At 43.8% G+C, this 14602-nt stretch overlaps 1 protein-coding gene across 4 annotated transcripts in view; it reads right to left on the bottom strand.

The window, feature by feature from the left end:
* The window catches only part of CSNK2A2 (casein kinase 2 alpha 2), a 35340-nt gene extending 25985 nt beyond the window's left edge, over window positions 1-9355 (bottom strand). For 2 of the 4 annotated variants that reach the window (XM_055412646.2, XM_088829986.1), the window contains exons 1-2: window positions 8911-9355; window positions 8018-8129 (exon numbers count right to left, since the gene is read on the bottom strand). In XM_055412646.2, coding sequence (XP_055268621.1) covers window positions 8018-8129; window positions 8911-9014 — 216 coding nt within the window. In that variant the 5' untranslated portion in view covers window positions 9015-9355. The remainder of the gene's footprint in view (window positions 1-8017; window positions 8130-8910) is intronic. The other 2 variants (XM_088829987.1, XM_088829988.1) reach the window with 1 other exon arrangement.
* Between the last annotated feature and the right edge of the window lie 5247 nt (window positions 9356-14602).

Raw genomic sequence — 14602 nt, 5'->3', positions numbered from 1 at the left:
CTCCTTTTGAAGTTAATAAATGAAACTTTAAAACAATGTTTCTGTCAAATGGCTATTGCACTGTCTTGCACAAGGCCATGTCTAAATTAGAAGATGGGGGAAGAAAATGAGGTTTAAGAGGGGCCTGCCCCTAAGAATTTTGAAGATTACGTGAAATAATTCACAGACTCATACAGTTTACATGTCAAATCTTTTAAGTAGTTACATTTAGGACACATGAAATTTTGAATGCCTATGTCATACTTTAAAAATAAAATGTTTACTAGCTAACTGCCCAATAGAAGACATTATAGCTCTCAACAGCTGCCTATCATGCACTCAGAAATGGAAAAACGAAACAAACTGGTAAGACACCTGCTCCTCCAACGGGTCGCGTGTAATTCTGTCCTCCAGGAGTGAAGAACAGTTCACTGACATCAAGTTACAAACTTGTTTCCCAGCTGCTGGCTCCCGTTTCCTGTCACCACTCCCATTTCCTTAATATCTAGACTGAAATCAGCTCAGAGCCAGTAAAACTTCCCAACAGACCCCATTCCTAAAGGAAGAGATGATGGATCAGCAAAGGAAAAGACAAATCTCTGACACAGCAGTGACCGAAAACCCCTGCTACTCACTAACCTTTCAATCTGCTAGATAGGCAACCTGGAAACCTTAATCAAAAATGTCAACATTATGCATGTTATTTCTTGTCATAAATGGGCTAAAGAGTCTGAAGAATAATAAAAGTAGCTCTAGAAAAATAAGCATTATCAATCAATTATGCTTTATAAAGTAGTTAAACAGCAACTAGTATATAGGAAGCAGTCGATAGATGTTAGGTCCATTATTTTCATATTTCATTCTCATAAAATTCCTATGTAGTACTCAGCCAAGTTAAGCTATTTGCCCAAGATCACACAGCTAGTAGTAAAGAGCAGGGGCAGGATTCAAACCTAGTCAGCTTGACTCTGCAGGCCTCACCCTTAGCCACTGTGCTTCATTTCCCAAGCGTTGCCATGGGAGAATCGTAACTTCGGAAAAGGAGTTCTGCCTCACTGAGATACTGTTACAACAGCACAGGCAAGACAAAGACAGCCCAATGGATTAGCCATGATGGAAAAGACGGAAAAAGACTGTGTCTATGTGGTGGCGGCGGCAGTGGGATGGGTGGAAACGTAATATATACACAAGTCAGAGAAACCATCATCTCTTATTGGTCACCAAGCTACAGCTTTGAACACAAAACAGAAAGAGATTATAAAGCACAGAACACCTGCATCACCTGTAAGAGGGTGCTCAACTGAGAGACTGGAGTCTGGCTGCATTCTTCCAAGCCAGCTGCCATAATCGTGCCCATTCCATTTAATCAGGACTCTCAGTAGAACAGATCTGGCTACTGAGGTTCTTTCTCCATGTCCACTGAGGAATTTGACTATCTCCCTTTTTCATAATTACGGAACTCAATACTTTGGAAAAGTGAAGCACTCACACATCAAGCACAAACTTGGTCAGAAAACAGCCAGAGAAGGATATACTACAAAATAAGTACTCTACAGGCTTTAAAAATGTTTACGTCATGAAACACACAGACTAAACAAGTACTCCACATTAAAAAAATATGACAACTGAATGTAACGCACGATCTTGGATTTTCCTTTGCTATAAAGAACATTGTAAGGACAACTGGCAAATGAGAACACAGGCTGTAGATTAACTAAATGCACTGTATCAATATTAATTTTTGATTTTTGATCATGGCACTGAGTTATATAAGAAACTGCTTTTGTTTTTAGGATATATAGGAAATTAGGGATAAACAACATACTTTCAAGCACTTAAGACAAGTAAAAGAAATACAGTTATCAGCACATACATACATATCTGGATGTATAACATATGTATGTATATATATAAATAAAAGAGAGAAAAGGATATTTAAGAAATCTGCATGAAAGATATATGGGAATTTTTGCAATTTTTCGGTAGTCTGAAATTTTGTCAAAAAGTTAAAAGAAAAATCAAATGCAACCAGTATATTCAACGTAAGAAAATACTATTTTTTTTTTTTTTTTTGGCCACACTGCAAGGCATGTGAGATCTTAGTTCCCCGACCAGGGGTCAAACCTGTGCCCTGCCACAATGGAAGCTCAGCATCCTAACCACTGAATTACCAGGGAAGCCCCAACAAATTCTAGAGTTGTCATCCACTCCTGGAAAGCAGTTACAAATCTGTAGGAGTGGCAACAGAGGGAGGAAAAAAAAACAACGGCCAGAAGCCTGTGTTCACCAAAACCCCCCTCTCCCTCTAAAACTGAACAAGTACAAGGTAACCATGAAATAAGCTGCTCCTATGACAATGTCCCCTATAGAGCCTTGCCTTGTTCTGTTATTCAGCAACATATCAGGCAGGCACCCAGTTCCTAGATAATCCAGTTCAGATGAACATATCTTTCACTATGTCTAAAGCTAACTCAGAGGTGAAGCACATTTGACTGCCCAATTGTCACCTGTCAGACTGGGGAGAGCAGGACAAATCTGAAGTGGCAAAATAGAGTCACACTGCAGCTGGAGTCCTCACAGACTGAGAAAAAACCAAAAGACTAAGAAAAGTGATGAACAGCTCAGGATACTACCCTCCAAAGCAGGGGCACCAAGTCTCTACAGGAATCAGGCTTCAAACAACTCTCTCGAGCCTCAAGCTTACTCGTCTGAACCTGAGAGACCCCCAGAAGTCGAAAAACCAATGAACGCCCAGATACTTATGACTGCGATGATTTACATTCTATAAATAGAATTCAAGAGAAAAAGGATTTATAAGGGCGGATCGTTGGCTTCTGAAGGAAGACAGACCATGAATTTTTACAGAAATAAGGCTGCTCTGATCCTCCAGCCCACTGTCCACACTCACTCGCCACCACTAAAGTGGAAAATATATTTCCACAATTTCACCATTTCACATTTCATCTGCATGCTAGATTAAAAGCCCTTCTCTCACCTAAGGTTCATTTATCCCAATTCAGAGAATATCTGGCTCTAACTGATTCAGTTTATCTGTTAACAAAATAAAAAAACTTATACTCGAAGTCTAGTAGATAAAGAAGCTAAACAAAAGAAATTAAAGTATTAATTCAAGTTTTAATAGGAAATGAATTTTGGCATACACCTAAAGAGAGTACTTAAAGGGGAAAAACTCCTTTAAAATTTTCTGTGCAAGAGCTCTAAAAAGAAAGAAAAAAAAAGATTTTTTTCAGGTTTCTGCCCTCAGGTGAAGAGTCCCAGGTAGTCAGCAGAGTCTTGATTCAATGTGATCCAAATCGTGTTCAAAACGGTCCTGTTTCCCTTTCCCTATTCAGCAACATTAAACATTTTAAAACAAAGACCAATTTAGTGATGGCTGCTCAGAAAGACGAAAGTTGATAAAGTCAGTTATCTGTCCTATTTATTTACTCAGAGCTGATCTTTAAAAAGCCGAATCTGAGAATGATTTCAACTACTAGCATTTAATTGTGACTGAATTTGCAAGCTAATGTCTACTAAAAGGCATTAAGAATTATGACCTCAATAAATTCCAGCAAATATTAACAGGCAAAGCCCTGTTTTAATTTCTTTCCAAGCACAACTGAACTGATACATTCAAAGAAGGCAGGAACACAGCTCAGAACTTTCAAACCTGGGATTACTTTTGTTTCACTACCAAATCAACAACTGCCCCACTAAGATTTTAATTTCAACACCTGCAATAAACAATTGCAATGAACAATGGTTGTCAGGACTGTAGGATAGAACAGAAAGAATGCTCAGTCTGGATGATGGCTTTTATTACCCTGGCAGAATCCACTGCAACTGACCTAAATATCAACATTATTTGCGCAGTGTTTATTCTTCACAACAAATTTCCCCCTGATGTTTCAACTCTCATCTTCCCAAACACATCAATTTCTTGAGGGCAATTGTTACCCTCAGGATTTAAAAAATTTTTAATTTAAAAGTGAGGCACATAGTAGGCCTTTTGCATCTCACAGAGAGGATGGTACAGTCCTTTCTCCAACTGGCTCTGCCCTCTTAGCAAGTGATTAGGATGAAACCTAGTGTTTTAAAAAAAAAAGTATAAAAACACTGGTCCTTATAATGTCAAACAAGAAAGGAAAGTAACATAAGTGAAAGTAACATTTCACTTATATGTTAAATATGCTGCTGTGGATACAAACCACAGAAGCCAAGTCCGAGTTCCTATAGCTCTCCGGGCTTTCATCTACCCCACATATCAAGCAGCAACCCACTGACGTCAGGTATTTCCTTCCAGAAGAACACCTATAAAAATCATGAGAAACAAACAAATTCCATTTGACTTATAGTGCATGCTTATCCATCTTTCCAGTTCAGTTCAGAACATCCAGCTGATGTCCCATTCGTGCCCCTCACATCTACCAAGACTCTGCAACAGGGATAGAAGGTCATGAACCCAATGCTTGTATCCCACTGGCCATGGGACCCCGAGCAAATTTCAGGTTCTCCTGGGTCTTGCTTTATCTGTAAAAACAGGTTTGGGTTCTAATAATATTTATGCTCCCCTAATGTGATTCTGTTTCACAGGTTGACCACACTCTGAATCTCTGACCCCACAACCACAGCATTGGATACAGCACTGACTTGTTCACAATATTTAAAATTTGTATTATTTTTAATACTTTAACAATCCTCTTTTTATACCAAGAGACGTATCAGCATTAATGTCTGTTTCACGTAGTGTATGTCTTGGTACACTTGCCTAATAAAAGAAAACGGAGGGCAAAATCCTACCAGCTGAGAAAATAGAAATAGAAAAAAACATCACTTTCATAAAACCTCCATAGCCACCAGCTCACTGTGAAGTAACTAAAAAGGAACTGGGATCAATCATCTTTAACACTACCTCCTGACAGTACAAAGTTAAACTTGTATTACTACCACTCTTTGTTTGACGCTTGAGAATTAACTTGGGGGGCAGCAAAGGGAACGGACAAACTCTATATGAAGGAATACCTACAGGAAGCCTAAGACCCATACTTGCAGCACGGGTCCAAAAACCTGCACTTTTGTTTTTTAAAATCTGGTATTGCTTTTAACTTCTATTTAGAAAATAGTTGAATCTGCAGCTTCCCAAGAACTTTAAGAAGAGATGAAATCCACACAGAGGTGATACTCACAAAGTGCTAAAAGTTGTCCAAAGTGGCCAGATGCTTTTATTTCTGTGCATGCTCTCCTAAAAGGTACTAAAAAGGAACTGAAAAATTGATTTTTCAAAATCAAAAGATGAAACTTTAGGCATGAAACTGGCTTTCTGCCCTGCTATATTAACCCTTACCATCCTCCCCCCTTCTCAAAACAGTTTCTGTCAAAAAAAGACACAACCTCCCTACTGACTGGGAAGTGTTCTTTCAAGATTTCGGTTTCAGAATCTCAATTCAGGCCAGACAGAAATGTTCTGCTCACCAATTTCTAAATTCCTAAAACCTCTTATTAATATTTAGACATCTACTGATGTAAATGAAGAGATAAGAAATTCCTCTGCGGTCATTCATCATCCAACCATTCTCATATGTTGGAAAGCACTGGATGGAAACATTCACCAAAGGAGCAGGCCGTTCCTGTCCTCAAGGAACGTATTCTGTCTTGGTCACCACGTGCCTATCAACAGAGAAGTTCCTTCCTGCGGCTGAAATCCAGGAGGCCAAGATGAAGAGCAAGCTCTTCTGGAATCTTTCAAATTATGAGCAACTGGCATTCTGTTAAGGAACTAATTTCCTGTGGCCAAACATGACATTAATAGTATTAGTCATAACTCTGACTTATCTGAATAGGGGCACATAACTTTGGATAAAGGCCCTATTCTTTTTTTTTAAAAAAACAATACTTTTAATCTACTTTAATTCAGCCTGTTGGAAAGAGAAAAGCCAACAATACCATCAGTAGTTTCTTACCCCATCCTTCAGACAGACAAAATCTGAATAGAAATGTCACAGTGCTTGGAAAAACAAAAGTGAGTGTACTTTTCATCAGCAGAAACAAGGTGGTGTGGGCTGCACCCTGAGAAGGACTTGTGTGGAAAAGATACAAGAAACAACACTGAGCCAGCTGGAACATCAGAGGGGCCTCCCAAGTCTTATTTCAGAACAGTGGAACTTACTCTGTGCTCAACGTTAAGATCTTACAACCCAATGCCAAAATGAGCAGTAAGAGACAGGAGAAATAGGAAACAGGAGCCCTGGCTGAGGTTTACTTCAACACAGTGACGTCAGATATGTTTCTCTGTGCCTACATTTCTTGTGGGTTAACTATAACCTTCGGCTTCCATACAGGGTTTCCTAAACATATCCTGTGAATCTTCAGAGCAGGGAAAAAACCATCTCGTAACTGAAGCTATGAAGTTCCCTACAAAGATGACCAAAGAGCTATGTGATGCTTCTCTAACTGAACACATTGTTATGTCCATGTACACCTGAATGTTGTTTCTCTTCAAAAAAGACACCACAGGAAGTTGCATGCTTACTCTAAAAATGCTGCCATCACATGAAAGTTTAGACATTTTTCTGAAATTGCTTTAGCGTCAGCAGTTCATTATTCCAAATGCACAGCAATGGAATGTGGCTATTCCTAACTTCAATTTATGCCTTGCTTACTTCCTAGAGAGATTGTAAGCAGCTTATAGTAAAAATATTCATGCTAATATATTAAGAAAAAAGCTGTATGGCTTTCCCAGGTGACTTCTCTGAAGAAAGCATCTTTTTAAATATTTATGCTTGTGAAGAAAAACAATAACAAAGAAGATGACCTGATTCTGTAGGTGCAATTCACACTGAGGGGAGAGGAGAGTCAGAAGCTCCACATTTTCCATATCAGTTCCTCACTTCTTACCCCCAGCGTTTCTGACAGCACAAATAAGTAACTTGCCTATTTCTCTCAACCGGAATCTTGTCTCTTCATCACTAGGCTAGGCTGGTACTGAGTACCAGCAGAGTCGCTCATTTTTCTGAAAAGCAATTTTCACACAGTCCAAGCCTGACTGCTCTTTTTAAATAGGGACACAGCTGCCCTAACTCTACTTAAGATCACAAAAACAGCTTTTCAATCCTACATTCTTATCCACAGAGCCTCTCCAAAATGGCCATACTAGAACTCCTGTTTGTGTAAAAGTGCTTATATTAATTAGCTCTTTGGTCACCTCAAGACTCCACTAAATGACATGCACACAAATGAAATAATCTGGCAATGATGAATACCCTTCACAGATTCTAAGAACTATTTCTTAGTCCACTCTGTAAAACATTATCAAAGCTACACAATCAGTTACCTGGAAAAGAATTTAGCCAACTCTTCATACTTAGTAAGATCATGCCTCCATCCAAGAGATGACAAAGTGTGTACCTGTTACAAACTTAGGCTGCTAAACCAGATTCAGGCTGGTTTGTTTCAATCATTATTTCAGTGATTATAAGTGTACTCTCTACTGCTCCCAACTTCACTTTTACTGGCTGCTAAGCAACTATGAACCTCCCTGGCCCTGTAGGCTCACTGTATGTACCCCATCTGAAACTTTTATCACCAAAGGAGGAAAAAGAAGCAATTATTCACTGGAGCGTTTTCCTCCACTCAGGCTTCAAACTCCTCTTTGAAGCTACTCTGTTTCTATCTTTCTTTCTGGAATAACAAATTCAGTGCTCAAGGAGCCTTTGGATCAACTGCGCTCTTCATGAAGCTCTTCTTGCATGTGAATACCTATTTAGTTTGTAACAAATGAAGGCTCTTTGGAATATTCACTCTGGGAGCCGATAATTACATTTAAGAACAAAGATGTTCCTGAACTACCATGCTTAGATTTGAAAAAGGTCTGTGTGAAAAAAAGTTCAAACAAAAACAGCGAGAGAGGAGTAGCAGAGGGACATGGGGCAGAAGGTTTGCAAAATGAGTTTGTCCTGCTCATTCTAGAATGTGGTTGGAGTAGTTTGTATCCTTCTGATCTGTGAAAAAGAAATTTTAATGCCAATCATAAGACACTCACCTTGAGAATTTTTACCACCACTCTCTCATTGTTGGTGATGTTAATAGCCTCAAATACTTCACTATACTTTCCTCGACCAAGTTTCCGAACCAGCTGGTAATCATCTTGATTACTGGGAAAGACAAGAAGAACACATAAATGCCACGATTTGGGATTAACCAAGCCTATGCCCACTACACATCCCCATCCAGGCGCTTCCACTGATCAAGCACTTGGAAGTGTCTATATATCTCACGCCATAACTCATTCCCTAAATGAAAGCCACAACATAAACTTGGCCCTTTTCCCTGGACGTAGCTCCTAACCTAACTGGTCCCTCATAACTAGGGGGAGACAAGGTGGGAAGGCAGGGGTCTGAGCCAATCTAGAGGTGAGCAGAGCATCCATCCTGGAGGTTCACAGGTGCCCCTCTGCCCACAGCACCTGACTTATTACTTCACTCCCGAAAGGTAGACAGCGCCCGCTTTGAGAATCTGGACGTCTTTAAAAAATTTCCTCCCACCCAGCCTCATTTAAAAAACCTCAAAAAGGCAGAGAATTTTAATAGCTCAAGAGGACAGCTGCTGACTTCCCACCCCAACAAAAACCCCAACGCGTGAGAAGGAAGGGCTGCTCCTTCACTTCCAGCAGGCTCTGGTCCCTGGATCCCTACACTTGTCAGTAAGAGAGCATTCCCCGGGGTGAGAGGGGTGCGCACGGCTGAGAGGAAGGGATGAGAAGCAGGGAGAGAGAGACGAGAATATGGTGGGGAGGGTCTGCTTCCCACCCCAGAGCCGGAGAGGCGCGGGCCCAGCGGGGAGACAGACCGCGGGGGGCAAGTGCGGTTTGCGGCGGGGGGCGGCCGGGCGGGGGTGGGGGTGCGAGGGCCCGGCGGGGGGCTGCGGCGGCTTTACCCCCAGCTCGGGACGTGAGCTTCATAGTCCCAGTACTCGCGGCTCCTCAAGCTGTTCACCTCCGCGTAGACCCGGGCCCTGCTGCCCGCGGCCGGGCCGGGCATGGCGGGCGGGACCGGGGGGCGCCGCGGGGCGCCGAGGGTGGCGGCGCGGCGAGGGGCGCGGGGCGACGGGCAGAGGAGGCGGCGGGCCGCGGGCCGCCGGAGGAGGAGGAGCAGGAGCGCGGCGGCGGGCGGCCGCGCCAGGCCGGGCCCGCGGGGGCGGGCGGGCTGGGGGGCGCGGGGGGCGCCGGCCGAGCCGGCCCGGCCCTGGAGCGGCCGGCGGGGCGGCGGGGCGGGCAGCGTTCGCGCTCCGCGGCGGCCTCCGCTCGGCTCGCGCCTCCGAGGCGGCGGCGCTGTCGGCGGCACCAGCAGCGGCAGCCGCCGGCCGGGAAAGGGGCAGCGACGGCGGCGGCGGCGAAGAAGGAGGAGGAGGAGGAAACCCGGAAAAGGGGCCGCGCTCCGTAGGAGCGGCCGCCGCCCGGCCAGCGCCCGCCCCGGCTCACAGCGCCCCCTGCAGCGCGGGGGGACCCGCCCGGCGGCCGGCCCCGCCCCGGCCCCGCCCCTCACGGCCGCTTCCAGGTCCCCTCAGCCTGGGACTGGCGGGCCGCGCTCACTGCGGGCTCGACCCCACCTGCAGGCTGCGGCCCTGGAGCCCTATGCCTCGTATACCGTTTGAGGACTCCCCTAGAGACCCTTGCCCCAGACGCTCTGCCCTCTAGTCATCCAGAGTTTACCCACCCCAGCCTCCCGGACGGACCCTGTTGTGACCTTGTCACCCAAACTGTTCCCATCAAGTCCCTTCCTAATGACTTGCTCTTCGCTCTCAGAACCGCTCCGTCGTAAGATTTCCCCTTCCTTCCCAGAGACACGCCGTCTTCCCCCCAATGGACCCTGACCTGTCACCCATAGACCCTTGAACCTCAAGACATGCCCTTCTCTGTCATCTAGCGCCTTCCTCATAAAACCCTTCGTTTACACTGTCCCCCAAATTTCCTTCCAGAACCTTCCCTAAGACCCCTCTGTATGTCCACATCGGACACTTGATTAAGCTGGAGTCAGTCAGGTTGCTCGCTTTACAGCGCCTATTTTCCCCCCCATAATTAATAAGTGATACTTTGAGATCATGGAAATACTCTGGTTTTGTTCGGGACCACAGCAGGAGAGGAATTGTGAGAGTCCTGCCTGTAGGGTTGGGCTGGGGGTTGGGCATAGACTGAGGGTGGGGTGGCCAACCAAACCTTGGCCTATTTTATTTTGTTTCTTTCTAGCCCTAAACATTCTTCTCTCTTTGATCTTCTGGGCCTTTCTTTTGTCTTGCTTTCCCATCCCACATTTTTTTTTTTTTTTAATCAACACAACTTCCTCACACACCCCAGTTTGCTCTGATTCTAATCTTCTTTTCATATTCTATTCTCTAGATGAGACTCTATTTCCTCTTTTTTTGATATAGTTAAGAGCACAGACTATGGAGTCAGATCCATCCCAGGTTTGAATCCCAGCCCTGCTACTTACAAGCTCTGTGACCTTGGGCCAACAACTTACCCTCTCTGTGCTGTAGATTTTACAGCATAAAAACTGTAATGGCACCTACTTCATAGGGCTATGGGGAAAATTAGACAAGTTAAACCTTGTGAAAGGGGAGCTTCCTTGGTGGCTCACTGGTAAATAATACTCCTGCCAATGAGAGAGACATGGGTTCGATCCTTGGGTTGGGAAGATTCCCCTGGAGAAGGAAATGGCAATCCACTCCAGTATTCTTGCCTGGGAAATCCCATGGACAGAGGACCCTGGTTGGCTACAGTCTGTGGGATCAGAAAAGAATTGGATATGACTTAGCGACTCAACAACAACAAACTATGTAAAGCTCTTAAAATCTGAGTGTCTAGCACATGCTACATGCTCAATATTGTTAGAATCAGATCAGGACCTTCTCCTATGACTTTTCCCTCCTTGAGATCACCACGTACACATCTTTCAGTTCTTTCTAGCCTCCCTTCCTGACCCTGGACGTGGCCAGGGTCACTTCCACCCCCTCTACTCTTATCTTCCTGTGCTTGACTCCTTTTTTCCTCTTCAAGTCTCACTGTTCAGTTCATTTTAAATGTTGGAGTTGATCCTGCTGTATCTCAGCATCCACCCACATTCTTCAGAAAACTGTATTTTGTAGCTAGTTTCCTAGGACATTGTCCGCTTCAGAAACAGCTTGAGAAGGAAGACTGAGTAGATTTTTACTGCTGGCTCACCCAGCATTTGCCACAGCTCAAGGTTTTCATTGAATACAATGTTACCCTACTGTATTCATTGAAAACAAAGCAGGCATTAATTACAAAGGGGATCACTCTAATCATGAATCAAACTTAAATCATCAATAAGGGACCAACTGACCCTCTGATATGATGCACCAAGAAGGGACACAACATTTGCCCCAAAACTTTAACTTGAATCCAAACTGGGGCGCATTCTGCAAAACAGCACCTGCACTCTTCAAGAAGGTCACAGTCACAAGAGAACACCAGAAAACAAAACTCGGGAATTGTGGGCTCTCGATCAAAGGCACCTGAGAGAGATAACTAAATGAAGCGCATCATCCTGGATTCAATCCTGAATTTTAAAAAAAAGATCGGAAAGGCGGAGGGAGGGAGGAAGGGAAGGAAAAAGAATACAGCTAAAAGATCAGTACTTACTGGGGAAATTTGAATATAGGATGTAAATTACATAAAATATTGTATCCATGTTAAATTTTATGAGTGTGAGGATTGCCTTGTGTTTAGGGGGTGACTCTCCTGATCTAAGGATTTACAAGCCAAGTTAGGGATGTGGTAACATAACTTCCGCAATTTACTCTCAGATGATTCTCCAGAAAAACATGGGTTCCTATGCATACATAGGGAGAGGAGAGAGAATAGGGGAACATGTTGACTGTATGTTGACAAAGAGTGTGATTGAAGGTTACATGAGCTTGTGATTTTTTGGTCCTTTGCAAATTTTCAAAATAAAAACTGGAAGAAAATGAAGTATTTATGGGTTAAGTGGGCTTTGGAATTTAATTCCCCAAACTGCAAGCCTCTGTTACAGAAGACACAAACATTATCAGATTCTTAGTGTAGCCATAGGGTTTCTTTCTGACAAGTCCCTGTGAACTAGTCTAGACAGAGGTTTTTAATCCTGAGCCTTTGGCTGAAGTTCCTAGGTTTTCGGAAACCTGACGCTGTATGCAAATTTGTGGAACAATATGTGTGTGTGTGTGTCTGTGCATTCTTTCCTTAGCATCCATAGACTTCTCAAGGGAAGCCATGACCCCAAAATGGTTCCAAGCTACAGGTCTAACTACTAGGTCCAACCCCAGCTGCGGCCCCATTCCTCACCTCCACCCTTGCCCACCTCTGACCCCACCCACCGTCTCTGCACCTTCCTTTCAACCCTCACCGCCTAACGCACACCCATCTCTTGTAACCTGCTCCCACACCTGCGGGATGCCTGAAGACTCACCCACACAACAGTCTGGTGCAACATGCCCTTGGATTTGGCTGACACTTCGCTAACTCAGCTCTGAAGCCTGCAGTCAGCCCTCCCACGGCCAAATGGAATATGCATTTGTGGTTTCTTGTAGGTAGGTTGGGCACCCAGTGGACTTGGTAGAGAGACCCATCTCCTCTCTTTCCTGCTGGTTTGCTGTTCAGAGTGCTTGGTGTCAATTAAGATGGGCAACTTGAGATGGTACCAGTACAGCTCTTACTGAAGGAATAAGACTCACTTGGGTATGGAGAAGGACAGGCTAGTGGCTTTGCAAGGGTGGCCAACAGGGAAGGGACATTCCGTGAACCTGAATCGACTTCCCATAATTACTCTGTGCGTGGGGGCTTGGGGATGAGTCTAATTCAGGGTTACACAAGGGAGAATGAAAGAGAGCATCTTGAATCAACAAGCCCAAGGATTTTGTACCTGCATCTGTGCCCCTAAATTCTATCCAATGCTAAAAAATAACCCCCAAACCCCCAAATTAAAAAACCATCATAAGAACACTTTCTGTCTTCACAAAGCTTATTTTCAAAATATTTTGAGAGGTTTACAGGCATTTATGCTATATTGCTGGTTCTAAGAACCTAGCCCAAAAAATGATGAAAATTATGAGCAGAGAATTATTAATAGTATTGAAAATTTCTGTGTTCAATATCATTGAATCCTGCAAAAACCGCAAAGCTAAAAACCATTGAATTTACCTCTTAACTGAAACAGGATTGTATGGTATGTAAATGATATCTCAAGAAAGCTGTTTAAAAATCCAGTGAGATTGTGGCTATTGTAAGGATCTCCTTTTTCACAGTTGTGGAAACCACGACTCCAATGACATGTATAATTGAAGCAGAGCCTGGATTTGAACTCTAGTCTTTCTAACCACCAAGTCCATTTCCTTAACTCATTTCAGATTCGGTATATCTCCCTAAAGACCTAAAGATGTTTATCATGAAAATCATCATCTTTACAGACTTTCCCAGTGGTCCAGGGGTTAAGACTCTGTATTTCCAAATGAGTGGGTACAGGTTTGATCCCTGATTGGGGAGCTAAAATCTCACATGCCTTGGGTCCAAAAAACTAAAACTTAAAACAGGAGCAATATTGTAATAAATCCAATAGACACTTTGAAAAATGTTATGTGTGTGTTAGTCACTCAGTTGTGTCTGACTCTTTGGGACTTTATGTACTGTAGCCCACCAGGCTTCTCTGTACATGGACTTCTCCAGGCAAGAATACCAGAGTGGATTGCCATTCCCTTCTCCAGAGGAACTTCCCCACCCAGGGATTGAAATGTGGTCTCCTGCATTTCAGGCCAATTCTTTACCATTTAAGCTACAGTAAAGTAAGGTCCGTCTAGTCAAGGCAATGGTTTTTCCAGTGGTCGTGTATGGATGTGAGAGTTGGACTGTGAAGAAAGCTGATCACCGAAGAATTGATGCTTTTGAACTGTGGTGTTGGAGAAGACTCTTGAGAGTCCCTTGGCCTGCAAGGAGATCCAACCAGTCCATTCTAAAGGAGATCAATCCTGGATGTTCATTGGAAGGACTGATGCTAAAGCTGAAACTGCAATACTTTGGCCACCTCGTGCGACGAGTTGACTCACTGGAAAAGACTCTGATGCTGGGAGGGATTGGGGGCAGAAGGAGAAGGGGACGACAGAGAATGAGATGGCTGGATGGCATCACCGACTCTGTGGACATGAGTTTGAGTGAACTCTGGGAGTTGGTGATGGACAGGGAGGCCTGGCGTGCTGTGATTCATGGGGTCGCGGAGAGTCGGACATGACTGAGTGACTGAACTGAACTGAAAGTACTAAACTAGAGTGAAGGTAAGTGTAGTGTTAGTTGCTTAGTCGTGTCCGACTCTTAGTGACCCCATGAACTGTAGCCCTCCAGACTTCTCTGTCTATGGGATTCTCCAGTCAAGAATACTGGAGTGGATTGCCATTCTCTTCTGCAGAGGATCTTCCCAACCCAGGGATCAAACCCAGTTCTCCTGCATTGCAAGCAGATTCTTTACTGGTTGAACTTCAGGGAAGTACCATTTAAAAAATGGCCCACATTAAAAAAAAAACACCTTAAAGAGAATTATTATCTTTAAAACCATGAAAACGTAGAACAGTCTGCTGCTGCTAA

The sequence above is a fragment of the Moschus berezovskii genome, chromosome 22 (genome assembly GCF_049115385.1).
Source record: "Moschus berezovskii isolate FMDL1 chromosome 22, NW_MosBer_1.0, whole genome shotgun sequence".
NCBI lineage: Eukaryota > Metazoa > Chordata > Mammalia > Artiodactyla > Moschidae > Moschus > Moschus berezovskii.
Note: the sequence above shows the minus strand (reverse complement) of the source record. Positions and strands in the feature narration are given on the sequence as shown.